Genomic DNA, 27,958 nt, shown 5'->3' with positions numbered 1-27,958 from the left:
TTGGTATTTAAAAAATGGGAAAGATTGTTTCAGAAGAAAGTAATTGACCACCAAATTTACGAGGTAAAAATCAACGAGGTAAAAACAATGACTGCAGATGCTGGAAACCAGATTCTGGATCAGTGGTGCTGGAAGAGCACAGCAATTCAGGCAGCATCCGAGGACAGGCAAAATCGACGTTTCGGGCAAAAGCCCTTCATCAGGAATCATGAGGGCTTTTGCCCGAAACGTCGATTTTGCCTGTCCTCGGATGCTGCCTGAATTGCTGTGCTCTTCCAGCACCACTGATCCACCATCAAAATTTGTCAACTTAACGACTTTCCCCTACACAAAACAAATTCTCACATCTGTTGTTGTTATATTTGATTTTGGAATAATTTTAAAAGAAGGATATGTTGAGTATAACCTAGCAAACTAATTTGAGAAAATATGCTGTAAGACAAAGCAAACAAGCAGAATTCGGTAATATTTTGAACCACACAGTTATGTTTCATTTCCATTTCAAAGACAGTACAATAATACCTTTTTAAACTGGATAATAAGGCTTCTCCAGAGTTGCTGAATCAGATAGATTATTAGCTAATGGGATCCCCCATTACAATAAACAATAGTGATGGGAAAATGTGACACATCAGCAATAGGAATCGGAATAACTCATTTTAGGTGCAGTTAAATGAAGTATACCAACTGAAAGGAAAATGTAGATGAAATTAACTATTGCCAGCTTTATTTTGGAGATGTATGTGCTCTTCCACATGAAGCTTTTTTTTAAAAAGGGAACTGAACTGGATGATAGAGCCACCATAAAGAACATTTCGAACGAGTAGGGAGGATACACTTGTCCATCAAAATCCACTCCCCTACAACTTTTAATCTTTCAAAAAGATCATCTGCAGATATTACCTTAAAATGTACTGGATTAGCTGAAATTAAGTTAAATATAATTCAATTAAATGAAATGCAAAGAAAAACCATTTAAACCTGGTCATGATTAGTAAGATGATTGGTTTTAATATGTTTCTATCCTCTGTTGAATGAATGTGAATGTTTTAGATTGAGTGCTGCGCATCAATCATAATGGACTAACTGTCACAGTAACTTCAGAAAAGACAATAGTGAATCAGGTGATAATGTGGACCATTTATTCGCTAAATGTTAGATTGTTATAAGATTATTCTGTGTAAATATCATATGGGTGATTAAATGGCATAAAAATGGTGAACAGCAAAAACAAGCTAAAACTGATGAGAAAGTCCACTAAAAGCAAGGGATAGGCTTTTTTCTATAGAGATGCTAGCTACTTTTAATGAGTTAAGACAGTGGTGAATGACACATTTGTGATGTGAAAGTGGGAATAAAAGCCTTTGCGTGTGAAAATCAAGAATGCATGGCATGATATTGGGATATTGATGCAAGCAGGCAGAAGGGATTTGTTACAATTTGAATATTACAAATATGAGGGAAGGCACAGTGAAAATGCACTGAAGAATGGGTCTCAGATTTGACTTGACAAACGATCGTTCAAACATGGAACAGAAATAGGACCAAGCATCCGAACTCAGTTTAGCCAGTGTAATACTGAAGTTGTTTCATTTAGCACAAACTTTAGCCTGTATATCTGAGCCTTTCTGTGGTCTTTGTGAGCAGAATAACCACAACACCATAATCAACTTACCGCATGTTCCGAATCTGAAACTGAAGATGACTGATATCTGAAGTTAATTATTCACCAAGGTGTCAAGTAACCATTGAAAAAAGATTTAACTCCTTCAAGGCCAAGAATAAAAATGGCTGCTTCTCAGTAATGTTCATATATTTACTATAAGTCTAATTTAGCACATACTGATATTGGAAACATGAAACTGGACTTTGCCTAGAATTTGGATAGGTTGCCACTCCCTGCCAAATGATCAAACAAAGAACAGTATTGCACAGAAACAGGCCCTTCAGCCCACCAAGACTCCACCCAACATGATGCCTTTCTAAGTTAAAACCGTTTTGCCTCTACACTGTCTGTATCCCTCTGTTCCCTGCCTATTCATATATTGGTCAACTTTGCTGTTGTATCTGCCTGTACCACCTCCTCTGGCAATGTATTACATGCACTTACCATGCATTTCTGTGTAAAATACCTGCCTCTCACATCTCTTTGCAACTTAACCTCACTTATCTTTAACCTATGTCCCCTAGTGATTGACATTTCTACCCTGGAAAGTATTACTTTTTTTTACATTACATTACAGTGTGGAAACAGGCCCTTCGGCCCAACAAGTCCACACCGACCCGCCGAAGCGCAACCTACCCATACCCCTACATTTTACCCCTTACCTAACACTAGGGGCAATTTAGCATGGCCAATTTACCTGACCTGCACATCTTTGGACTGTGGGAGGAAAGCAGAGCACCCGGAGGAAACCCACGCAGACACGGGGAGAACGTGCAAACTCCACACAGAGAGTCGCCTGAGGCGGGAAGTGAACCCGGGTCTCAGGCGCTGTGAGGCAGCAGTGCTAACCACTGTGCCACCGTGCCGCCCCAAGGTGCTGAACATGAGATTGTGAACAGATGCTGTGAGTCAGCTTGACAGTGGCAAGAAGAGCACTGGAATCAGTACGCAGGTTGAGGTTTGGTTCAAGGGATTATGAACTTAGTCTTCTCAAAGTTTGGATGAAACTGCAGCTCATCTAAAATTTGGTGTCAGTCAGGAGGTAACAATTTCAACCACAACATCTTTGCATCAACTACTCTGTCTTGCTATATTTTCAGAAAGTATCTATATAATTTCTTAAAAGTTCAGTGTTTCTGTTCTTTAAAGGAGAAATGCAAAATCAAGTATTGGAAGTGGGGATATGTTGGTTTACAAAGCAAGAGAGTATGGCAGCATTACCATCAATCATTTCAATAATCGTAGAACCTCTACAGGTGCTTTTCCAGCACCACACTCTTGACTCTAATCTCCAGCATCTGCAGTATTCATTTTTCTCTTTCCTATTTATGTGCTTGTCCAAAACTCTTTAAAATATTGTAACTGTATTTGCCTCTACCACTTCCTCTGGCAATTCATTACATAAACTACATCTGTCTTAAATAGGAGACCATTAATTTTTAAACAATGCCCCTCAATACTTTACTTCCCTAAGACAGGAAACATCCTCTTGGTACATACCTTATCAAGTCCCCATCCGAATCTTATATCCTGCAATAAGGTGACCTCCTATTCCTCTAAATTCCAAACAGAATAGGTCCAAGTCTATGAATTGACGTCTTTCTCTTCCTCTAAGTCTAGTGTTCTGTTCAGCTTACTACTTGATCATTCCTTTTGGTGTAGACTTTTTCCTGTTCATGCTCTATTGGAATTGCTTTTCCTACTCACCTTGTGTACTATTTGTCATTTTTATCAGTAAATCTCACACTTATGGATTATTCTGTCATTATCGGCAATCCCTGGCAGATGAGGATGACTCTCTTCCACTCTCAGTATGAATCTGTAGACGGCTGTATAAACTGATATGGCTATCCAAGCTCTGTTACACTTGGGGCAAGTGGTGGTTACGGGAATGGATGGGTGGCACTTTGATGTGACAGCATGCTCCTTTCGCTGTTTTCACCTGGCTTCCATTTTTTTCCCTGATGGTAAATCTTGAAGTGCTTGGCGCCTTCACTGATGCTTCTCCTCCACCTTCGGTGGTCTTGGGCTAGTGATTCCCAGGTGTCTGTGGGAATGCTGCACTTCGCCACTGAGGCATTGAGGTTATCTCTGAAGCACTTCCCCCGTCCACCTAGGGTTTGCCTACCATTTTGAAGCTGGGAACTGGCATCAGCAAATCTCAAACTCCTGGATTATTCTGCAGTAATAATTGAACATATCTCATCTATACATTTAATATTTTGTGGCACTGAGCTTAGCCCTAGCTACTTCTTTATTGACTGCAAAGCTTGAGCATTTAAATAATTTCCTTACCTTCTTTAAAGAATTAAAAATATTTCACTCATCCAGCATCAACAAACATCAAATATTGAACCAATGCAAATATATCTAGTGAGCCAGAAAATCTGCAGTTTTTTTCAGTAACCTCCCAAAGACAAAGCTCAAGTTGCAACTCAAACTTCAAAAAGCCATTTCACCTGTGTAATATTCCAAACTTCAGATTTCCAATATCTAGTACTTTGCTTTAGGGTTAGCAAAAATCAGTATGTTGTTTTTACTAATATCCATGAATGCAAGCCATTGTTCTCCTATGCTTACAAAAAAAAAGCATAACCTCATTTTATTATCTGTATTGCAATAGAATATTCATTGATCTCTTTCACTTGATGTTTCTTACGAAGTGTAAAAAAGGAAGTTATTTTGTCCTTTAATTTGGACACTACAAGTTTAGAAACTATACCTGGAATTTACAAATATATATCACCTGCAAACCTCTTGTCACTTAAACCAATCCAGTCCAATACATTATGATTTACATAATCTAATGACAAGACAGACGACCAGCTAACAAGATATGAAAACTCGAGAACAAATGGATACAGAAAATATTGTCATTATTTGCATGCTGTGTTTTAGTTTCTAAAACTCAAAAATTATATATCTTATACTTAGCATTACTTTATTAAAGTCATGTACTACTTTAAAGTATAATATACTTCATTCCACTGCACATAAAACATAGAACAGTACAGCACATGAACAGGCCCTTCAGCTACCATGTCTGTGCTGACTACGATGCCATTCTAAACTAATCCTATCTGCTTGCCAATGATACATATCACTCTATTCCCTGCCTGTTCATGGGTCTGTCTAAATACCTTTTTAAATGTTGCTATCGTTTAGTCATACACATATAATGCATAAACTTAATACAATAATTTGTAAAGTGAAATTTACCTCATGCAAACACTGAATATAAAAAGTATGTGCAATTACTTGGCATTTCCAGCATGAAAATCATCTAAGATTGTTTAACAAAAGAGAAGAACTGAAAATAGGGATTAGTAGAAGGCTAAATAAATGCATGAAGAAAGAGGCAAGTGCTTGGAAAAACTGAAGAGCTGCAACATGGCAGAGTGGTTTAAACAGAAATTTGCCAAGTTAAGTGTAAGATAATTCAATATTTCATCAAAGATATAAAAAGGTGTATTAATATGGAAATGAATAAACAGCTATGGTGAAGGCATGACCTGCTACACAAGCAAAGAAGACTGCAATCATAAGGACCAAAAACTTAATGCAGGGATTTGTAACAGAAAATGGATAAGCATTAGAGGCTGTTAAGAATAATGGTGAGAGGGAAGTTACAGAGCATACTCAAAGAAAGATGGCAGAATTTTGACCGAAATGGAGTTCAAGAATTTGGAAAAAAGATTGCACTTTAAAAGTTGAGCATGGTGATGAGGAAGACAAAGATAAAAACTGAGTTGTGCATTAGGTAGAGCAGAGACATGATGTCATAGAAGGAAGGTTTTAAATTCAGCTTGCAGGCTGAATCAGAGATTGCACATCACTGCATTCACTCCAAGTGAGAAACCAGAAAGCAGAAGGAGAAGACTGAGCCTGGAATGTGGAAATTTTAACAGTAGCTTAACTTGATGATTTTGGCATGTTGAGAATGAGTTTATGGAAAAAATGTACTTACAGTCTTATTCTGGTAGTGACTGTGGAACATAGTTGTGAGGTAATTGTATTATGGTTGATACTCGTTCCTTCCAAGTCATTAACTTCCGGAGTTTTCAATATTCCCAGGTCAGCACTGTCTTTGTGCTCAGCCAAACTAGAGCTTCCCATGTTTTGCTGATTACCTATTTGGCTAACTGAAGCAATTGCATTGTTTTGATCTGCAGAGTTTAAAGTAACCAATCCTTCCCCTAGTTCATTGGTATTTGCTCTTTGTAAAGAAAATATGAAATCCTCATTACTTGCAGAACCTTCAACAGCTCTATTATCTGCAATAACAAAGTTAGTATCAGAGTTTTCTGGAGCAATAGGTTTTTCAACTTTTTGACCACATTGTGAAGGAATGCTGCTTGTTGATATGACATTTTCAGAACCACAGAATCCACTGTCTGTATTTGGGGCCTTCTCCAAAGAAACTTTTACTGGAGACTTGACTTTGTTATCTGAAGCTGGATTGCAAGGCACCTGTTTTGAGTTCTTTTTCCTTGATGTAGCTAGCTTAGTTATGTCTTGTGCAGATTCTCCACTTGTTGGAAAAGATTTTGGTGGTGGTTGATGAGAAACCAAAGAAGGAGTACTTTGCTTTGGTGAAGAGGAGGCGTTAGCGGAAGCATCAGAGGACTGTTTGTTGGGATTATTGGAATCTATTCCTTTCGCTTCCTCTTCAAATGTACTGGTATCTGCACTTCCAGTACCTTTATCAGACTGCTGATCAGATTTCAGAGATCTTCTTTTCTTTCCCTTTCTTTTACCTCGTTTGGTTTCTGTAGGAGATTTTTTATCCATTTCAATAGACTCTGAAAACAAAGCAGTTGACTTTTCAGTTGTGTTGTTCAAATTTATTGTGCCATTAAGAGAGCCGTAAACTGTTTTATCAATATTTGTTTCTGGTTCCACCACACCGTTCTGATTTTCTCTAAACAGGTTACCTGTTGCTAATTGTTCATTGTCATGTAAGGTTTCTGCACCTTCACCAATGTGAGGAACAATCCCTGCCTCTGACACTTGGCTTTTTTTAGTATCTAGTGTAACTGTGTCATTCTTGGATGAATTCTGTTGCTTTTTCAAAGTAGAATCACACAATACTTTTTGAGGAATATTGTAATTTGCAGTTTCATGTTTAAATCCTTGAGGCACAGAATGGTTCAACTGAACAGTTTCTGCATTTTTCAAAGTTTTTTCTAAAACGTTCAGTTTCACATTAATATTGTTAATGGGTAATGAAACAGATGCTTCTGACAAGGTTATATTTGAATTTCCTTGAATTTTGGGAGGATGCACATCAATTTCAATAATTTCAGCTACCTGTTCAACCCTCAGAGTCTCAGAAATTGGTAAAACACATTCCTTTATAGCTGGAATATCTGTACAGTTAGCAATGGTTTCACAATCACATACACCTTCAGCGAGCCTGTCACTATTTACAAATTGAGTGTCTTTTAGTTGTCTTGTGACCTGGGATATGTTTTCAGAGTGTGTATCAAGTTCACCAATCCCACATTCCTTAACACTTCTGTCATCTGAGAGCAAACTTGCATCTGCACAGATTTCAGATAATGAAGTATCCTCCTTATTTACCAACGTGCCTCCACATACATTTGACACATTGCCTTCAATTTCTTTTTCTGGCTTACTACTGACATAATTTGGAGCTAATTGCTCTCCAGCACACTCAGGTCCAGCTTGTTTTTCACTGTTGATTTTCTGCAGGTTGACATCAACTATTATGGTATTTTTATTTGCTGTCCCAATTTTGGGGGGTAAACTCAGAGATGACTTCTCTGGACTACCACCTGCTGGTAACAGGTCCTTTACTTCTGGGGAGTCAAATAATATCTCTGCTGGATCTTGGACTGCTTCTTTAGCCTCTGTCACTCCTTCACTCCCGTGGTCTTGCCAAATTGATGATGTTGCTGAATCAGGAGATTCCCCTGCAGTTGTGGTCTCCTCTGTATGATTTAAGTTGCTTCTTGTGGGAGGAGCTTCCTCCAGGGAATTGCTTTGGCTTAAAGATGCTGGCGATGCATTTTTTGAATTCTTTCTTCTAGTGGAGCCAAACAATCCTTCCAGATAGTCCAGCACCTGATTCTTTTTGCCCTCTTCTGCCTTTTGGAGGCCTGGAAAACGAAACTAAAACAAATAAAAGAGAATTTTAGAGAATGGACAGATGCAGAAAAACAAGTTTTGTATACAGTATAAATTTTAGAACAACATTTAAATAAAATCTAGGCCAGCATTTTAGGAAACAAGGTTTATCCAAAAATAATTACTTTGACAGTTAGGATAGGCCAAACACAGTGGAAATTAGTTATTTTAATCGAATTATAAGTTGCCTAAAATACCTGAACTGGATTAGTTTCTGAATGAATGCCTTCTGTACATAAACGTTCTCAATACTTTCTTAATTTTTCCATAAAACTGGCACAAACCTAAAAATAAAACTCAACTATTTCCTTTCCAACAGCACAATGTTCAGAAACTTGCCAGAAAATTAAAACAAAAAGAACGGCTGCGGAGTGGTGCCCAAGAGGGGAAAGCGCTGCTTTGACGCGAGCTCCAGGTAAACGCTGGTATGCCTGAGCCGCGAGCTCCAGGTGTGCACTGTTGGGTTCTCGGATCCACGATCTGTAGGTGAGCGCTACTGGTGTTCTGGATCCGCTAGCTCCAGGTGACCACTGCTCACTGAGCCGCGAGCTCCAGGGGAGCGCTCCTGCTGCTGTCCCTGAGCTGCGAGCTCCAGGTGAGCGCTCCTGCTGCTGTCCCTGAGCCGCGAGCTCCAGCGGAGCGCTCCTGCTGCTGTCCCTGAGCCGCGAGCTCCAGGGGAGCGCTCCTGCTGCTGTCCCTGAGCCGCGAGCTCCAGCGGAGCGCTCCTGCTGCTGTCCCTGAGCCGCGAGCTCCAGGGGAGCGCTCCTGCTGCTGTCCCTGAGCCGCGAGCTCCAGGGGAGCGCTCCTGCTGCTGTCCCTGAGCCGCGAGCTCCAGGGGAGCGCTCCTGCTGCTGTCCCTGAGCCGCGAGCTCCAGGGGAGCGCTCCTGCTGCTGTCCCTGAGCCGCGAGCTCCAGGGGAGCGCTCCTGCTGCTGTCCCTGAGCCGCGAGCTCCAGGGGAGCGCTGTGCTGCTGCTCTCTTTGGGTTGGAGTTTCAGGTAAGCGCTGCTGCTCGCTTGGACTGGAGTTCTGAGTGTGCGATGATACTCTCCTTGTATCGCAGCTCCGTTCAGTAGTCCGGGATCTGACGAAAGGTGACCTGATAATACGGTCCGAGCCAACCAGGTAACGTGTTAGGCATTAAGCGGGAAGCAAAAAGAGAACAGAGAGAAACCCTCACAAAGGAAACAAAGCAGAATTGTGACTTCAGTCGGAGGCGGTGGCCAGATTAAAGTAGAACTTTAAAAAAGTGTTGGCAGTTTATTTCAGAGAAAGATGGTAGTCTCCAAAACTAAACAAGATGAACGCAAAAAAAATCTGCAAATAATCAGCAGAATGGGCAGCATCTGTGGTGAAAGAAACAAGTAGATTTCAGGTCGATGACACGTCAGTGGGTTTTCAGAACTGTCACAGAGTCAGAGTCAGAGATGTACAGCCAGGAAACAGACCCTTCGGTCAACCCGTCCATGCCGATCAGAAATCCCAACCCGATCTAGTCCCACCTGCCAGCATCCGCCCCCCCACAGATTTCTAGAACTGAAAAATGTGTTGCTGGAAAAGCGCAGCAAGTCAGGCAGCATCCAAGGAGCAGGAGAATCGACGTTTCCGGCATAAGCTCTTCTTCAGGAATGAGGATGATGTGCCAAGTAGGCTAAGATAAAAGGTAGGGAGGAGGGACTTGGGGGAGGGGCGTTGGGAATGCAATAGGTGGAAGGAGGTTAAGGTGAGGGTGATAGACCAGAGAGGGGGTGGGGGTGGAGAGGTCAGGAAGAAGATTGCAGGTCAAGAAGGACGTTCTGAGTCCGAGAGTTGGGACTGAGATAAGGTGGGGGGAGGAGAAACGAGAAAGCTGGAGAAATCTGCATTCATCCCTTGTGGTTGGAGGGTTCCTAGGCAGAAGATGAGGCGCTCTTCCTCCAGGTGTCGTGTTGCCATGGTCTGGCGATGGAGGAGGCCAAGGACCTGCATGTCCTTGGCAGAGTGGGTGGGGGAGTTAGTGTTCAGCCACGGGGCGGTTGGGTTGGTTGGTGTGGGTGTCCCAGAGGTGTTCTCTGAAACATTCCGCAAGTAGGCGGCCTGTCTCCCCAATGTAGAGGAGGCCACATCGGGTGCAGCAGATGCAGTAAATGATGTTTGTGGAGGTGCAGATGAATTTGTGATGGATTTCTAGAACTGTCCTACTTCTTTTGAGCTACAGTTGAATATATCTCAGCAATGGGACTGAGTGGTGACAAAACAAAATTGAATGAATGACACTGTAAGTGCTTCAAGTGGAGACAAATCAGAATTCAAAAAGAGGCATTATTGAAATAGATATGAAATAAGAGGAATTGGAACCATGAAAAACACTTGGGATCCTGGCTTATAATAAAGGAAATTATTCCCTAATGGCAGTGAGTCAACCAAATTCGATGTTGGAATATATTTTCTTAAATTGCAATAAATTGTTTTAGAAGGGACAGAGGTAGGAGGTGGAAAGTTATAGGCAGGTTAGCCTGACCTCAGCCATTAGTAAGATTTTAGAGTCCATTATTTAGGATGGCATTGCAGAGTGCTTGAAAATGCAGGGTAAAATTGGGCCAGAGTCATCACATCTTCATCAAGGGAGGGTCATATCTGACAAATCTTAGAATTCTGTGAGAGGGTAACAACCATGTTAGACAAAGGAGAGCCAGTGGATGTGAACTATTGAGATTGCCACAAGGCTTTTGACAAGTTACTGCACAGAAGGCTGCTAAATAAGATGAGCCCATGGTGTTAGGGCCAAGGAACTGGCATAGCTAGAGAACTGACTGGCATAAGGCAAAGAGTAGGGATAAAGGCGTCTTTTTCAGGATAGCAGCCTGTGAATAGTGGAGTTCTGCAGAGTCAGTGTTGGGACCACAACTAATCACATTGTACATTAATAACAGAACTGAGGGTATTGTTGCTAGTTTACAGATGACACAAAGATAGGTGAGGGGCAGGTATTGTTCAGTAAGTGATGAGGCTGTCGAAGGACTTTTATAAGCAAATGAAGTGGGAATAGAAGTGGCAGATGGAATACAATGTTGGAAAGTGTGAGTAATGCACTTTTATAGGCAGAATAGAGGTTTAGACCATGTTCTAAACTGGGGAAAGTTTCAGAAATCTGAAGTCTTAATTCATGATTCTCTTAAGGTTGGGAATAGGTGGATGTCCTCAGGCACCAATTGCTCAAAGTAAACACACAGGTGCAACAAGTGGTAAAGAAAGCAAACTGTATGTCAGCTTTCATAGCAACAGCATTAAAGTACAGAAGCAAGGATATCCTGCTGCAATTATATATGGCATTAGTGAAGCCACACCTGGAATACTTTGTGCAGTTTTGATCTTCTGAGTCGCAGCAAAGGTTTACCAAATTGGTCCTAGAATGGCAGGACTATCATATGAGGAGATATTAAGTTGGTTAGGATAATATTCACTGGGATTTAGAAGAATGAGAGGGAATCTCGGAAACTATAAAATTCTAACTGCCGTAGATAGGTTAGATGGAGGAAGGATGTTCCTGATGGTGGGGGAGTCCAAAACCAGGAGTCATAGTTTAAGGATAAAGGGTAAATCTTTAGGACAGAGATTAGGAGAAATGTCTTCACTCAGAGAGTGGTGAGCCTGTGGAATTTACAGAAAGTGGGTGAAGCCAAAAATTATGTGTTTACACCAAGGAGATAGAGATAGCTCTTGTGGCTAGAGGGTTCAAGGGATAGGGAGTTTAGGGTGTTATCTTGACGATCAGCCATGATCATAATAAATGCAGAAATAGGCTCAAATGTCAAATGGCCTACCCCAGCTCCTATCTTCTATGCTTCTGACATAAATTTTCAAATCCTCTTGCAGATTCGTGGGGCATTGGGACTGGGTCTGGGGGAGGTGGGATCTGTACAAACTGGACAAGCTACGCCTGGGAAGGACCAAGACTGATATCCTTAGAGGGTTCTTGGCAGAGTGGCTGGGGAAGGTTTAAACTAGTGTGGCAAGGGGATGTGAATCAGAGGAGCAGGGCAGTAAATGCAGAAATTGAGCGAGAGATAGAAATCAAGCAAACCTGCAGTTCAACTTGTCCATGCTGACCAGATATCCGAAATGAATCTACTCCCATTTGCCAGGATGCTGCCTGAACTGCTGTGCTCTTCCAGCACCACTAATCCAGAATCTGGTTTCCAGCATCTGCAGTCATTGTTTTTACCCCATATCTCGCTAAACCTTTCCTATTCATGTACCCATCCAGATGCCTTTTAAATGTTGTAATTGTACCAGCCTCCACCACTTCCTCTGGCAGCTCACTCCACCCTCTGAAAATGTTGCCCCTTAATTCCCTTTTAAATCTTTCCCCTCTCATCTTAAACCTATGTCCTCTAGTTTTGGACTCCCCTATCCTGGGGAAAAGACCTTGTCTATTCACCCTATCAGTGCCCCTCATGATTGTATAAACTTCTGTAAGGTCACCCCCTCAGACTCACTTTTTTCACGAGCTGATGAAGATGACTGATGAAGGAAAAGCGGTTGATGTTGTCTACATAGACTTCAATAAAGCCTTTAACAAGGTCCCTTTAACATGGCAGATTGATACAAAAGATAAAGTCACATGGTACCGGGGTGAGCTGGCAAGATGGATGCAGAAAATCTTTAGTCATATGAGATTGAGGGTAGAGGTGGAAGGATGCTTTTCAGAATGGAGGGTTGTGACTAGTGTTGTTCTACAGGGATCAGTGTTGGGACCTCTGTTGTTCGTGGCCATATAAATTATTTGGAGGAAAACGTGACTGGTCTAATTAGTAAGTTTATGGGTGATACAAAGACTGGTGGAGTTGCAGCTAGTGAGGAGGATTATCAGAGGATATAGCAGGATATAGATCAGTTGGTGGCATGGGCAGAAAAATGACAGATGGAGTTGAATACAGACAAATGTGAGGTGATACATATTGGAAGTCAAGGAAAGATGGAAATTGTAAAGTGAATGGCAGAACTGTTAGGAGTATTGATATGCAGAGGAATCTGGACGTGCAGGTCCACAGATCACTGAAGGTGGCAGCACAAGTAGATAAGGTAGTAAAAAAGGCCTATGGCATGCTTGCCTTCATTGGAAAGGGCATTGAGTATAAGAATAGGCAAGCTATGCCGCAGTCTTATAGAACTTCAGTTAGGCCACACTTGGAATATTGCATACAGTTCTGACCACCATGCTATCAGAAGGATGTGGGTGCTTTGGAGAGGGTACATTAAAGGTTTACCAGGATGATGCCTGGTATGGAGGACTTTAGCTGTGAATAAAGATTGCATACATTGGGTTTGTTTTCACTGGAATACAGGAGGCTGAGGGGTAGGGGTGGGGGTGGGGGTGGGGGCCGGTTGGATTTTCAAAGAGATGTGCATGGCAAAATTTTTCACTAAAGAGTGGTGAATGCCTGGAATGCACGGCCAGAGGTGGTGATGCAGTAGTCACAATAGCAGCATTCAAGAAGAAATTGGATGAACACATGAATAGGAAGGGAAGGAGATACGAATCCTGTAAGTGAAGACAGTGTTAGTATGGAAGGGCAAAATGTGTCAACGCAGGCTTGGTGGGCCGAAGGGCCTCTTCCTATGCTATATTGTTCTTTGTTCTCTCTGGCCAGAGAAGGAGTGCAGAGGACTGGACAGCAGCTGATGTGGTGCCATAATTCAAGAAGGATGGTAAGAATAAACCAAGGATCTACAAGCCAGTGAATCTGCTACCTGTGGTAGGGTAACTATTGAAAAACATTCTGAGAAGCAGAATTACTTTCCAATTAGAGAAGCAAGGATAATGCAAGGATTTGTAAGGTGGAGATCATGTCTAACAAATATAAATTTTTCAAGGAGACTAGGGATGTAGATGAAAATAGTGTGATTAATATGGAATTCAGTAAGGTTTTTGACAAGATCCTGTCTGACAGACTGGTGAAGTAGCAAAGTGCCATGGGATCCAGGGGAATTTAGCAAACTGGATCTAAAATTGGTTTCATGTCAGGAAGGAGAGGTTAATGGTTGAACTGTGTTTTTGTGTCTGGAAGCCTGTGTTCAATGTCGCGCCAGAGGGTTTGATGCTGAGTCCCTTTCTGTTTATTGTGTACATTAATGATCTAGACTTGAAAGTAGGAGGTAAGATGAGCAGGTTTGCAGATGACAAGAAGATAGGTGGTGTGACAAATAACAAGAAGGAAAGCCTGAGCCTATGGAACAATATAAATGGAAACGGAATTTAGTCCTGAAAAATGTGAGATGATGCATCTTAGGAGGACTAACAAGGCGTGGGATGTACGTTGAATAGTCGAACCCCAGGAAGTACTGAACAGAGGATCAAAAACATCTTGGTGTGCATTTCCACAAATCCTTTATGATAGCAGAACAGGTTGATAAGATGGTTAAAGGTGGCATATGGGATACTTAGCTTTATTAATCAAGGCTGGAATACAAGAGCGAGGGAGGTTATGATGGAGATGCCCATAACATTAGGTAGGCCACAGCTAGCGTACTGTGCATGGGTGTAATCTCCACAGTAAAGGAAGAACGCAATTGCATGAGGGAGGGTGCAGAGGAGATTCACCGAGATATTGCCTGGGCTGAAGGCTTTCAACTATGAAAGCAAGACTAGTTTGACTGAGGTTGTTTTCCTTAGGGCAGGGAAAGCTGATGGGGGACCTGATTGACGTGCACAAGCTATGAGAGGTATAGACAGGTTAGCTAGGGAGAAACCTTTCCCCTTAGTAGAGGGTTCAATAACTAGGACAGTTATAAGATAAGGAGCAAAAAGTTTAGAGGGGATTTAGGGGAAAAAAATTTCGTGAGGGCTTTGTGTTGTAACTCAGTTCCTAAAAGGGTGAAGGCATGAACCCTCAAGATATTTAAGAACTGCTTAGATGAACACCTGAAATGCTATATCATACAAGGCTCTGGGGCAAGTGCTAAGAAATGGGATTAGAATACATAGATGTTTGATGATGGGTGCAAACATGATGGGCCAACTCTATGACTCTATTTTAAATTCAATTAATAAAATCTGGAATCGAAAACATGAGTCAGTAATGGGGACGATAGAAGACCCTGACAAATAGGAACAGGAATAGGTAATTCGGCTTCTTAAGCCTGATCCACCATTCAGTAGGATCATGACTGATCCAACATTCCTCACATCCACTTTCCTACTCTTTCCCATAACCCTTCATTCCTGAACTAATCAAGAATCTATCTATCTCAGTCTTAAATATACACTAGGACATTGCCCCCATAGCTCTTTGTGCAAGGAGTTCCAAGACATACAAACCTCTGAGAGAAAAAATCTTTCTCATCTCAGAGCTGTCATTGTTTGTCATAAAAACACTTCTAGCTCAGTAATGTAATTTAGGGAAGAAAATCTGCCAACCTTATGTGATTTGGCTTACTTGTGACTCCAGACTCATAACAATGTGGTTGACTCTTTAACTGCCCTCTGAAATAGCCTAGCATGCCACACAGTTGATGGGCAATTAGGAATGGGCAATAAATGCTGGCAATGCATGATCATGATCCCAACAAAGAATGAAAGAAAACATCTAGCATTTACAACACTAACGGGGGACTCTGGACATATCATTCCTGCAATGTTCCACAACTGCAGCATTCCTCATAGCTTGCCTGAATCTACTGCAATCCAATCGATGGATTGTTTTGGTTAAATAACAATTCTATTGTCATAGTAACATACAATAGAAGACAAACTACATGAATTTTGGTTTACTTTCACCAAGAAATTCCTATATTCTGTTTCCAAGATTAATTAATAGAGCTTGTTAACAATGGTGGGGAAATTGCAAGTTAAAAAAAAAAGTTAACAGCTGACTGACAAAATCAAAGAGCCATTTGGGCTGAGACTCCATTCAGAAACTGTTTTAATGGGAGATCCTGCACCCCACCCCCCTTTTTCATGTGAAAAAGGCAAATTAACATTATTTGGTGAAACCTTTCAGATGAATTTTTCATTTTTACATTTTAACTCACTGACAACTTTGGTTTTAATTCAGATTTGCAGTACTTATAGATAATATTCTTATCACTTTTGCAAACACAAATACCCCAATCTATTTTCAGTCTTGTTTCCACTCATAAGCTCAGAATAACAAAGGCCCAACGGTTCAGAATTAGGACAGCATTCTGGAAGAACTACACATCCATGATATTTTAAGAGCATATTGCATAATCAATTATAACAAAGATAACTATTCAGTTGCAAACCAGAAAAATAGCCTGTTTGACTTTTGTTAAACTCTATTCCCAAATCTTGTGGCGTACGAGCCAGAAAGTGCATTTACTTAAATCCTTCTGTTTCCATTAATAGGTTGTTCCTGGAATAGATCGCTTGCCTACAGCCAGACAGCATAATTTGAATGGCCCCACTCTTTATGGCTGATCAGAAGACTCACACACTTAGCACCTGCCATAGGTGTATGGAAGATTTACAGGTTGATAATCAACCTGTATGGGACATAACAAATGCGCCTTGAACTGTCATCAGATCCAGGGTTAGGATTTTCTGCCGTAAAACAAACCCCTTTTTCTAAGGTTTCTAGTCCTGAGAGGACTCAAATTAGTCCACCATTTCAGAAGCAATTTTCAGTGTGTTTACATTTTTAAGTTGGATTTCACTGCAATACATACATCTGCCTCTTAACGATAAAGATCAGGTTTGAGATCTCTAGATGCCCACAAATGTTTTCTTGAAGTCACTTAAATGAAAGCCTTTCTTAACCTAATCTTCCTTTACCTCTTATATTTATACCTGATTAGACTCTACCTGTGAAATTCCTTCCTGAACAACATATTGGATATAACCTACAGCACATGGACTGTAACAATTCAAGAAGGCAACTCAGCACCATCTCTCAAGAGTAGCGAAGGATGGGTAATAAATGCCCAACCAGCAATTCCCACGAGTAAACAAATAAAGACACCATTCTGTGTTCCTCTCTTTCATAGAAATGTAGAATCATAGAAAATTGAAGCAGGTGTAGCGTTTGAAACTACTGTGCTATTCAATATTATCCAACTCAGTACCCTACTCCCACTTTCTTTCATACCCTTTGTTCCCTTTAGCTTAAAGAACTTCTTGGAAACACTCAATGTTTTGGCCTCAACCATTTTCTGTGGCAAAGAATTCCACAGGCTCACTGCTCTATAGGTGGAAAAATTTCTCCTCATCTCAGTTCTGAAAGAGCTATTCCACTCCCTTGGGCTGAGTCCCATGATTCTAGATTCCCCATTCATAGGGAACATTTTTCCTGTATTTACCCTGTCTAGTCCTGTTAGAATTTTATCAGTTTTATGAGAAGCCCCTTCATTCATCTAAATTCCAGTGAATATCGTCCTAATTGCTACATTGCTCTTCACGTCAGTCGTGCCAACCCAGGAATCAGTCTGGTAAATTTTTGTTGCACTCCCTCCTAAGCCATAACATCCTACTTCTGATAAGGAGACTATTTGATGAAGCAAATAAAGATGGACCTCTTACTATCCTGAGGAACTTCATAGAAAAAACCTGGGATTGAAATGATTGACCTGGTTAGTGACCTACTCTTGGGAAATAAGGCAGGGCAGGTGACTGAGGTGTCAGTAGGGGAGTACTTTGGGGCCAGCGATCATAATTCTATTAGTTTTAAAATAGTGATGGAAAAAGATAGACCAGATCTAAAAGTTGAAGTTCTAATTTGGAGAAAAGCCAATTTTGACGGTATTAGGCAAGAACTTTTGAAAGCTAATTGGAGGCAGATGTTCACAGGTAAAGGGACGGCTGGAAAATGGGAAGACTTCAGAAATGAGATTACGAGAATCCAGAAAAAGTATATTCCTGTCAGGGTGAAAGGAAAGGCTGGTAGGAATAGGGAATGCTGGATGACTAAAGAAATTGAGGGTTTGGTTAAGAAAAAGAAGGAAGCATATGAAAGGTATAGACAGGTTAAATCGAGTGAATCCTTAGAAGAGCATAAAGGAAGTATACTTAAGAGGGAAATCAGGAGGGCAAAAAGGGGATATGAGATAGCTTTGGCAAATAGAATTAAGGAGAATCCAGAGTGTTTTTACAAATACGTTAAGGACAAAAGGGTAACTAGGGAGAGGATAGGGCCCCTCAAAGATCAGCAAGGCTGTCTTTATGTGGAGCCGCAGAAAATGGGGGAGATACTAAATGAGTATTTTGCATCAGTATTTACTGTGGTAAGGGAAATGGAAGATATACACTGTAGGGAAATAGATGGTGACATCTTGCAAAATGTCCAGATTACAGAGGAGGAAGTGCTAGATGTCTTGAAATGGATAAAGGTGGATAAATCCCCAGGATCTGATCAGGTGTACCCGAGACCTCTGTGGAAAGCTAGAGAAGTGATTGCTGGACCTCTTGCTGAGATATTTGTATCATCGATAGTCACAGGTGAGGTGCTGGAAGACAGGAGGTTGGCAAACGTGGTTCCACTGTTTAAGAAGGGCGGTAAGGACAAGCCAGGGAACTATGGGCCGGTGAGCCTGACCTCGGTGGTGGGCAAGTTGTTGGAGGGAATCCTGAGGAACAGGATGTACATGTATTTGGAAAGGCAAGGACTGATTAGGGATAGTCAACATGGTTTTGTGTGTGGGAAATCATGTCTCACAAACTTGATTGAGTTTTTTGAAGTAACAAAGAAGATTGACGAGGGCAGAGCAATAGATGTGATCTATCTGGACTTCAGTAAGACGTTCGACAAGGTTCCCCATGGGAGACTGATTAGCAAGGTTAGATCTCATGGAATACAGGGAGAACTAGCCATTTGGATACAGAACTGGCTCAAAGGCAAAAAGACAGAGGGTGGTGGTGGAGGGTTGTTTTTCAGACTGGAGGCCTGTAACCAGTGGAGTGCCACAAGGATCGGTGCTGCATCCTCGATGTTTTGTCATTTACATAAATGATTTGGATGTGAACATAAGAGGTACAGTTAGTAAGTTTGCAGATGACACCAAAATTGGAGGTGTAGTGGACAGCGAAGAGGGTTACCTCAGATTACAACAGGATCTTGACCAGATGGGCCAATGGGCTGAGAAGTGGCAGATGGAATTTAATTCAGATAAATGCAAGGTGCTGCATTTTGGGAAAGCAAATCTTAGCAGAATTTATACACTTAGTGGTAACGTCCTAGGGAGTGTTGCTGAACAAAGAGACCTTGAAGTGCAGGTTCATAGCTCCTTGAAAGTGGAGTCGCAGGTAGATAGGATAGTGAAGAAGGCATTTGGTATGCTTTCCTTTATTGGTCAGAGTATTGAGTACAGGAGTTGGGAGGTCATTTTGCGGCTGTACAGGACATTGGTTAGGCCACTGTTGGAATATTGTGTGCAATTCTTGTCTCCTTCCTATCAGAAAGATGTTGCGAAACTTGAAAGGGTTCAGAAAAGATTTACAAGGATGTTGCCAGGGTTGGAGGATTTGAGTTATAGGGAGAGGCTGAACAGGCTGGGACTGTTTTCCCCGGAGTGTCGGAGGCTGAGGGGTGACCTTATAGAGATTTACAAAATTATGAGGGGTATGGATAGGCAAAGTCTTTTCCCCGGGGTGGGGGAGTCCAGAACTAGAGGTCATAGGTTTAGGGTGAGAGGGGAAAGATATAAAAGAGACCTGAAGGGCAACAGTTTCATGCAGTGGGTGGTATGTGTATGGAATGAGCTGCCAGATGAAGTGGTGGAGGCTGGTACAATTGCAACATTTAAGAGGCATTTGGATGGATATATGAATAAGAAGTGTTTGGAGGGATATGGGCCAGGTGCTGGCAGGTGGAACTAGATTGAGTTGGGATATCTTGTCGGCATGGACGGGTTGGATTGAAGGGTCCGTTTCCATGCTGTACATCTCTATGACTCTTTCTTGGTGCTGTAGGTGATGCCAATCAGAGGACCTACTCAGGCTCCTTGATTCTGAACTTGGTTGACTTTTGTATGTGACAGAAAGAGAAGTAGGCTCCATATTAGGCAGTGCCACTTTTAGCAGTACTGCTGGGAAGACAACTGAACAACATGAGCTCCATGCAGGCAACTCAGTGAAAAACGATGCATATTGCTATGCTGTTAAAACTTGGGAAGAAGTTCTCAGAAAAAAAGCCATTTAATTGTTGCAATCAGGGCTTCAGAAAAGTTCTTGGAGCTGTGAAGCCTCAAAAGAAGCTTATATGCCTTTAACAGTTCAGTACAACTGAGAGCAGGGGGTTAGAAAACCCTGACTCAGAATTTACTTTATAAAATTGTTCAAGGTTAGAGCTGAGGGAGAAATCCAGGGCTCATTCTTGCTTGATGAAGCTAGCTGCTGATGAAAAGTTGGAGCCATGCCTGTGAGCAATGTCCAGAGCACAAAGGAGCAAATGCCCAAAAAGGAGGGATTTAGACCAGAAAGGGAGCAGTCCTTGAGACAGTTCATTATGAAATGGTTCTTGAGAGGGAGGTTTCAAGGGCAGATTGGCAAAAGTGAAGGACTGTCATCCCTTGTGAACTTAAATAAGATTTGATGACCACTGTGTCATTAGTGTTTGAAGGAACTTGCATGGGATCTGTCTTGATTACTTTGCTATATGATACGCACTGTGAGCTGTCTGATTACAGTCTATTATCTATATATAACACGTTAATTCTGGTGTTAGAATATAAGTTGTCAAGTTGTACATGTATTGCAGATTGCATTAACGTTCTAAAGTCGTAAAGTAGATTATTGTAACTTGTTCAAAACACTGAATTTTGTGACTTTATTTTCTTAATTAATCCTCTGGATTTCACATTTTATCTACTTTAAAAAATACTCGTCCCTAGCCAGATCACAATGTAAATTTGGTGATCTGGTCTTTGATTGTTACAACTATTACACTCTTCAAAAGGAGTGAGGAACTATTTATTATCAGAATTTGTATCACCTGATTTGATTTTAATAGAACCCATCCATTTACTAGTTACACACAGTTCTATGCAGCAATTGAATCAAATTGGCTATTTGTTTCACACAGTGGTTTAGACAGTAACTTGAAGCAGGACAAACATCATACTGTGTAAGCTATAATTTCTTCTAGTACATATAAGAATGGTCTATGGCTAGAAGTTGAGACCACATTTGACACATAGGGCTTTCATTCCCAAGAGTTGATTCAGTCACAGAATGCCATTTAGGTGAAGATGCATTGGAATCAAAGGTCTTGAGCACCAATAGGACCTTCAAAATACACTGCATTGGTTATAAAAAGCGCTTCCAAGTCAACTATTCACAGACTAGCTTAGGAAATAGGAAAATAACTGAAGGTGTTAGTCAAAATGCAGCCTGTTTCAATGTTGGCATTTATCTCAAGAGGCCTTGAATATAAAAGTGATGGCGTCACATCCCAGTTGTTACAGTTTGGTTGAACACACCTGGAGCTCAGTTTTGAGCACGGAGTCTCTAAACAAGGACAGACTGGTCTCTTAAACTCTTTCAATGTAAAGAGTTAAATGATAAAATGTTTGCACTACTTTGTATACGAATATTGCAGCGTGATCTAACCTAGATGTTTACAATGGCAAAAGAAATGGATAGGGTGACGTTTGAGATTTTCTTTTGTGGGAGAACCCAGAACTAGGGCTGTTTAAGGTTCGAGCCAAACCAGGAAGCGCTCCTCCACACAAAGGCTTGTGAAATCTGAAACTGCCTCATCCCGGAGAAGGCTGCGAATTCTGGGTCAACCAACTTTCGAATATTGCGCCAGATAGTTTTGGGAGGTAAAGTGATATGGACATGAGACACCGCTCGGTGGTGTTACAATGCAGTAAGGTATCGAACACGAAGGGCTGAAACTCCTGTCTTGATGTTCCTATAGTCTACCATTTGTCCCATGGCGTTGAGTTCTGGCTGTTCCTCATATGCCCTCGAATATCATCAGAGGGCAGCCTGGTGACAGCCGACACTGATTGGTCAATGCAGATTTACAGTTACAGCGTGAATTTCCGAACAACTACTTGGGAGTTGTCGCTTTTATTCCCGCCCGACTCCAGGAACACTGAAGCCAATTGTACTTCCGAACAATCAGTCCTCGTTGAAAACTCACTACACAAGAGACGGGCTTTCAAACCCGGAAGCATCCCGGCAAAGTACTTTTCACTATCACCAAAGCGACTGGAATCTTTTCAACAGTTTTATTTTGTGTAGCATTCACCCAACTCTCTGGAATCCAAAACTTCCACTTGTGTCTGCCCAGCCACAAATGAATTGACTGCAGTACATTCGCCCTTCAGAAAGCGATAAGCCAAAACAATATCTGACACCAAATACACGTTCAGACCTCTTTTTAAAAGGTCTCCCACTCACCATGTCTTAATAGTTGTTGTTCATCTGGAGTTAGATTTGTTCGGATTTGAAGTTCTGTCCGACGGGTTACTCGACATCCCAACTGCTGTGTTACATGCGTGATTTAGCAACACATACCTTATTACTCATCATACATACGCCCCACCTCTTTGCGCTGCAGTCCTCTTGCCTCACTTCCCCCAGACCTAAGACACCCACTCTTTGCTACGCTATATAAGGTTTAATCATTCTGGAATACTAACACAAGTTTTTGAAGTTGTGATTTTGTTTTCTTTAAAAATGGGGGGGATGAAATTGTGCTTTAACATTCTTTATCTGTTTGATTTGGGTATCTCGCACACACATATATATTTACACATGCTGAAAAAGTGTAGGTTCAAACACACATACGTATACAGAAAAATGCACATTTTCATGTGATGCAGTTCACGAAGTGTTAAAACACAGAAAAGGGATACCTTGATGCACTTGCGTTTCTAGATACGGATGACCTCGTTTAATCCCAAAATTTTGATTGTTGCCTGTTAATATTGTTTTATTCAGAATTGTGGGGTGGACCTTAATGATCATGGCAAGGGGCCATCCATCGGCTGCAAAGGCAACCCTGCCATGGCCAGTTCCCCTTGGGATGAAATCACAAATCCGTGATGGGGCGTCCACCTCCCCCAGGGGCAATTTTCTTCCACCCTTCATCCTGAAAGGTGGACGTCCTATTAGGAGAGCTGCTGGCCAATTGGGGCTGACAGTTCTTGAATACTGGTTGTCCCAGCGGAAGCAGTAGCCACTGGTAGTACGTATTAACACAAGAACGAGGATCAGCACAGTTGTCCTGGAGTGAGGGTGAGTGGGTGCACGTTCACCCACAGACAAGTCAGGGAGGCTCTGGAAACGTTAGGTAGAGGAATTAGTGTAAAGATTAGGGAGTTGTTTTACCCTGTGTCCCTTCATTGCCATCAAGTAGATCTCACTGTCAGGCACAGCAAATCTAAAAAGGGTAGAAGGGTACTCAAAACGATTTACCAGGTTACTAGCCTGCATGCTGAATACCAGCCGGAGCTTGATGGGGCTCTTAAGGTGCAAATTTGCCTTACGGTGAGACGGTAGTTCTGAATTCTTCCTGACCTGGATTTGACTTTCAGTCTGAAAGATGCCAGTCACTCCAGCCTGCACCTTTTGTCCCGTTACACAGACACACCACACCCTGATCAAGTGTGCAACTGACAGCAAGTGCTTCAGGGAGTGATGCAGAGGAAAGGAAATAGATGTTGGTACTTCTGCTTAAACATTTTCCGCCTTGGGAATTGATTCTTTCTCTGCGACAGGAGAAGAAGCTGGTAGATTGGTGTGTATCTGCTGATGAATAAGGAAGGCTCGAAGCAGTATATTCTTATTGAGAGGTGAGTGGTAGAGGATAAAGGCACAGATCAGGAGACCAAGCTGCAAGGAGGCCAGTGCTTGTGTGACATCACCAACCATGGCATGAGGAAAGTGCAGGGAAAGGGAAAGGTGAGTGGACTGGTGACTATTTCTAGTCTTTAAAGTAAAAGGTCTTCAGTTTGTGTTGAAGTCTCTAGACTTCTTTTCTCATTTTTGAAGGCTTAATTTCTCCTTTTCTTCTTAAAAATAACTTGTCAGCGTAAGATTGATACTGGAGTATAAAAAAATACAATAAAGTGTAAAGTGTGGTGTATTCTTCATGTATGAGGAACAGTAATTAATTAAATTAAATTAAATGTGATGTCTTACTGCTGCTGCATGTGGGAACTGCTGAGCTCCTCCAGGATGATCTAGAGCAAACACAAATATGTTTGGTGTTTCCAGCTTAAGGAAATTCACATCTGAGTTGGAGAGCTAGAATCATACCTACAGACATTGTGCTACATTAGGAGGGGGTATGTTTTCTGGACACTTTCCTCCAGGAGCTTGTCACACCCATCAGACTAGTCTCTGATCAGGGACAGGGCGATGCGAATATAGGTGAAGTAGACACAGGGACCCAGAAAGTAGCATTTGAGGAGCCTTACTCACTGCAATTGTCCAGTGGCTAAAAGATGTTGTAAACTGTGTGGATAAGAAAGTGGACTGCAGTGGAGATGAACAAACTGACCACAGCAATGTTTACATGGAGTTATTCAAATGATTTGGATGTGAATGTAGGAGGTATAGTTGGTAAGTTTGCAGATGACAAAAATTGATGGTTTAGTGGACAGCAAAGAAGGTTACCTCAGAGTACAATGGAATTTTGATCAGATGTGTTGACAAGTGGCAGATGGAGTTTAATTTAGATAAATGTGAGATGGTGCATTTTGGAAAGGTAAATCAGGCCAGGACTTAACCAATTAATGGTAAGGTCCTGGGAAGTGTTGCTGAACACAGACCTTGGAGTGCAGGTTCACAGTTCCTTGAAAGTAGAGTCACAGGTAGACAGAAGTAAAGAAGGCATTTGGTATGCTTCCTTTATTGGTCAGTGCATTGAGAATAGGAGGTTGGGAGGTAATGTGGCAGCTGTTCAGGACATTGATTAGGCCACTTTTGAAATATCATGTTCAATTCTGTTCTCTCTGCTATAGGAAAGATATTGTGAAACGTGAAAGGGTTCAGAAAAGATTTACCAAGGATGTTGCCAGGGTTGGAGGGTTTGAGTTATAGGGAGAAGCTGAATAGGCTGAGGTTATTTTCCATGGAGTGTTAGAGGCTGAAGGGTGACCTTATAAAAGTTTATAAAATCATGAGGGGCACGGATAAGGTTTTTTCCCCAGGGTAGGGGAGTCCAAAACAAGACGGCATATGTTCAAGGTGAGAGGAGAAAAATTTTAAAAAGGGACCAAATAAATGAATTGACTTGAATTTATTGTCATGTGTGAAAAGCTTTGTCTTGTGAGCAATACAGACAGATCACATAGTTAGGTAGCATAGATAATAAATAATAGATAAACAGAGGCAAAATCAAAAACACAGGTACAGGCGAATGTTAAGAGTTTGTGAGTCCATTCAGTATTCTAACAACAGTAGGGTAGAAACTGTTATAAAATTAGCTGGTGCATGTATTCAGGCTTCTGTACTTCTCCCCGATGGTAGAGGTTGTAGAAAACATTGCCACGGTGGAATAGATCTTGAAGAATGCTGGCAGCCTTTCCTTGGTAGCAGGCCTGGTAGATGGATTCTCTAGATGGGAGGTTGGTCTTTGTGGTTGTCTGGGCCGAGTTCACAACTCTCTGTAACTGTCTTAATCTTGAATGGTACAGTTGCCATACCAGGCAGAATGCTCTCAATGGCGCATCTATAAAAAGTGGCAAGAGTATTTGCCATCATGCCAACTTTCTTCAGCTGCCTGAGGAAGAAGAGACATTGTTGGGCCTTTGTAACCAGTGTGTCCACATGAAGAGTCCAAGAAAGCTTGTTGTAGATAACCACTCCCAGGAGCTTGACACTCTCCACTCATACCACCTCTGTGCTGTTAATGTGTAGGGGGGGCATGAGTAACATCCTGCCAAAAGTCAATAATGAGTTCCTTGGTTTTGCCAGCATTGAGAGCTAGGTTGTTCTCAGTGCACAATTTTTCCAGGTCTTCCACCTCCCATCTGTAGTCTGTTTTTCATCGCCATCTGAGATTCGATCGACTATGGTGGTGTCATCAGCAAACTTGTAAATGGCATTAGTCTGGTATTTGGCGACGCAGTCATGGGTATTCGGTGACTACAGTAGGGGGCTGAGTACACACCCCTTGGGGGGCTCCTGTGTTGAGTGTTCGTGAGGATGAAATATTTGTCCCCAATCTTCACTGATTGTGGCCTGTGGGTTAAAAAACTGAGGATCCAGTTGCAGAGTGAGTAATCAGTCTCGAGAGGATAATAGTGTTGAAGGCTGAACTATAGTCAATGAGTAGGATTCTTATGTCGTTGTTCTTGGTATCAAGATGTTCTAGGGAGGAGTGAAGGGCAAGTGATATGGCATCTGAGGAGGATCTGTTGGTCCGATAGGCAAATTGGAGTTGGTCAAGAATAGTGGGGAGGCTGGAGTTGATCAATGCCATGACCAGCCTTTGAAAGCACTTCATGGGGCACTGGCCTTAGGCACAGGGATGATGTTGGCCCTCTTGAAACAGGCAGGGACAGTGGCCTGCTGCAGGGAGAGGTTGAAGATGTCTGAGAAGACCTCTGCCAGTTGATCTGTGCATGCTCTGAGTGCACGGCCTGGTACTCCGCCTGGTCCCATTGCTTTCCTTGGATTCACACAAAGGAAAATGGACCTGACCTCTGATGCAGTGACTGTTGGGATAGGTTTGTCAGGACATGTCGGAACAGGTGTCACCTCTCTGCCGACATTCTGCTCAATGTGAGCATAGAGGGCGTTGAGATGATCTGGGAGGGATATGTCACTGTCTGCTATCTTGCAATGTCTGTTTTTAGAACCTGTGATGTCATTCTGTCCTTGTCATAGTCGCCAGTGTCTGCCTGGATCTCTAGTTTGGATCAGTATTGGTCCTTGGCCGTGTTAATGGCCTCATGCCTGGTTTTTAGCAGTTTCTGTATGCCCTGATTCATCCAGGCTTTCCTGTTGAGGAACACCCAGATTGATTTTCTCAGTATACAGACCTCCACACACTTGCTGACAAAGTCTGTGACAGTGGTGGCGTACTTGTCCAAGGTAACTGCGGACTGTTTGAACATGGCCCAGTCATGGCCCAAGAGCATGGTCCGTGTATGAATTGAGCTGCCAGAGGAAATGGCGGAGGCTGGTGAAATTACAACATTTAAAAGGCATCTGGGTGGGTATAAAAATAGGAAGGGTTTAAGAGGGATATGGGCCAAATGCTGGGAAATGTTTGGAATATCTGGTCGGCATTGAACCAAACGATCTGTTTCCATGCTGTACAACGTTAATTGGGAGGAGATAATAGGAATGTATTAGATATAAGGCAAAGTACCATATTCTAAGCAGCTGGGCAGTGTGACTCTTGATGCTGTGTTGCCTGCCCAGTGCCAGGGTTAAGAACATTTCCTCAAGACTGAAGTGGAATTTGGAGTGAAAGGAGAGGGAGCCAGTTGTCAGTGATATACAATTGATAGGACTAGAAAGGTCTTGCTGAAAGAATGTGAGCAGTAAGGAGCTTAGCTGAAAAGCAAAACCTCTAAGGTAATAATTGGGGCTGCATGGCGGCTCATTGGTTAGTACTGCTGCCTCACAGCAGGAACCTGGGTTTGATTCCAGCCTCAGGCGACTGCCTGTGTGGAGTTTGCACATTCTCCCCGTGCTCTGGTTTCCACCCATAATCCAAAGATGTGCAGGTTAGGTGAATTGGCCATGCGAAATTGTCCAGAGTGTAGGTTGGGTGCATTCGTCAAGGATAAATATAGGATAGGGGAATGGGTCTGGGTGGGTTATTCTTCGGAGGGTCGGTGTTGACTTGTTGGGCCAAAGGACTTGTTTCCACAGTGTAATGTTTCTATAATCTCAGGATCACTACCTAAACCACTTACAAAACAAAAGGTGTGTGAAAGAGAAACTTGAAAGATTACTTTAAATTTGACAATGAGAACAGGACATGGATAGATCAAAAAGTAATTGATAAAGATGATATTGAAGTCTGGAAAGGATACAGATAGAGTATAAGTGAGTGATCAAAAATATGGCAGATGAAATGCGTGAGAAAATATGAACTTGTCCTCTTTGAGAATTAGTATACTGTTTTCATATCCTATTTAAATGGTTAAATATCACACAATACCAGGTTAAAGTCCAACGGGTTTAATTGGAAGCACAGTAGCTTTCAGAGTGCTGCTCCTTCATCAGGTAGTTG

General features: G+C 41.9%; 1 protein-coding gene across 4 annotated transcripts in view; it reads right to left on the bottom strand.

The window, feature by feature from the left end:
• LOC122548418 (uncharacterized) overlaps positions 1–27,958 on the bottom strand; it is a 209,367-nt gene that overhangs the window by 81,174 nt on the left and 100,235 nt on the right. For 3 of the 4 annotated variants that reach the window (XM_043687046.2, XM_043687047.2, XM_043687048.2), the window contains one exon: positions 5,634–7,801. In XM_043687046.2, the coding sequence (XP_043542981.2) occupies positions 5,634–7,801 (2,168 nt within the window). Of the gene's footprint in view, positions 1–5,633; positions 7,802–22,158; positions 22,291–27,958 lie in introns of those variants that run through there. The other variant, XM_043687050.2, reaches the window with a different exon arrangement.

Source organism: Chiloscyllium plagiosum, unplaced genomic scaffold (genome assembly GCF_037043375.1).
Source record: "Chiloscyllium plagiosum isolate Xiang-an unplaced genomic scaffold, Cpla_swu_hap1 HiC_scaffold_3, whole genome shotgun sequence".
Lineage (NCBI taxonomy): Eukaryota > Metazoa > Chordata > Chondrichthyes > Orectolobiformes > Hemiscylliidae > Chiloscyllium > Chiloscyllium plagiosum.
This window is presented reverse-complemented; position numbering and strand designations above follow the sequence as displayed.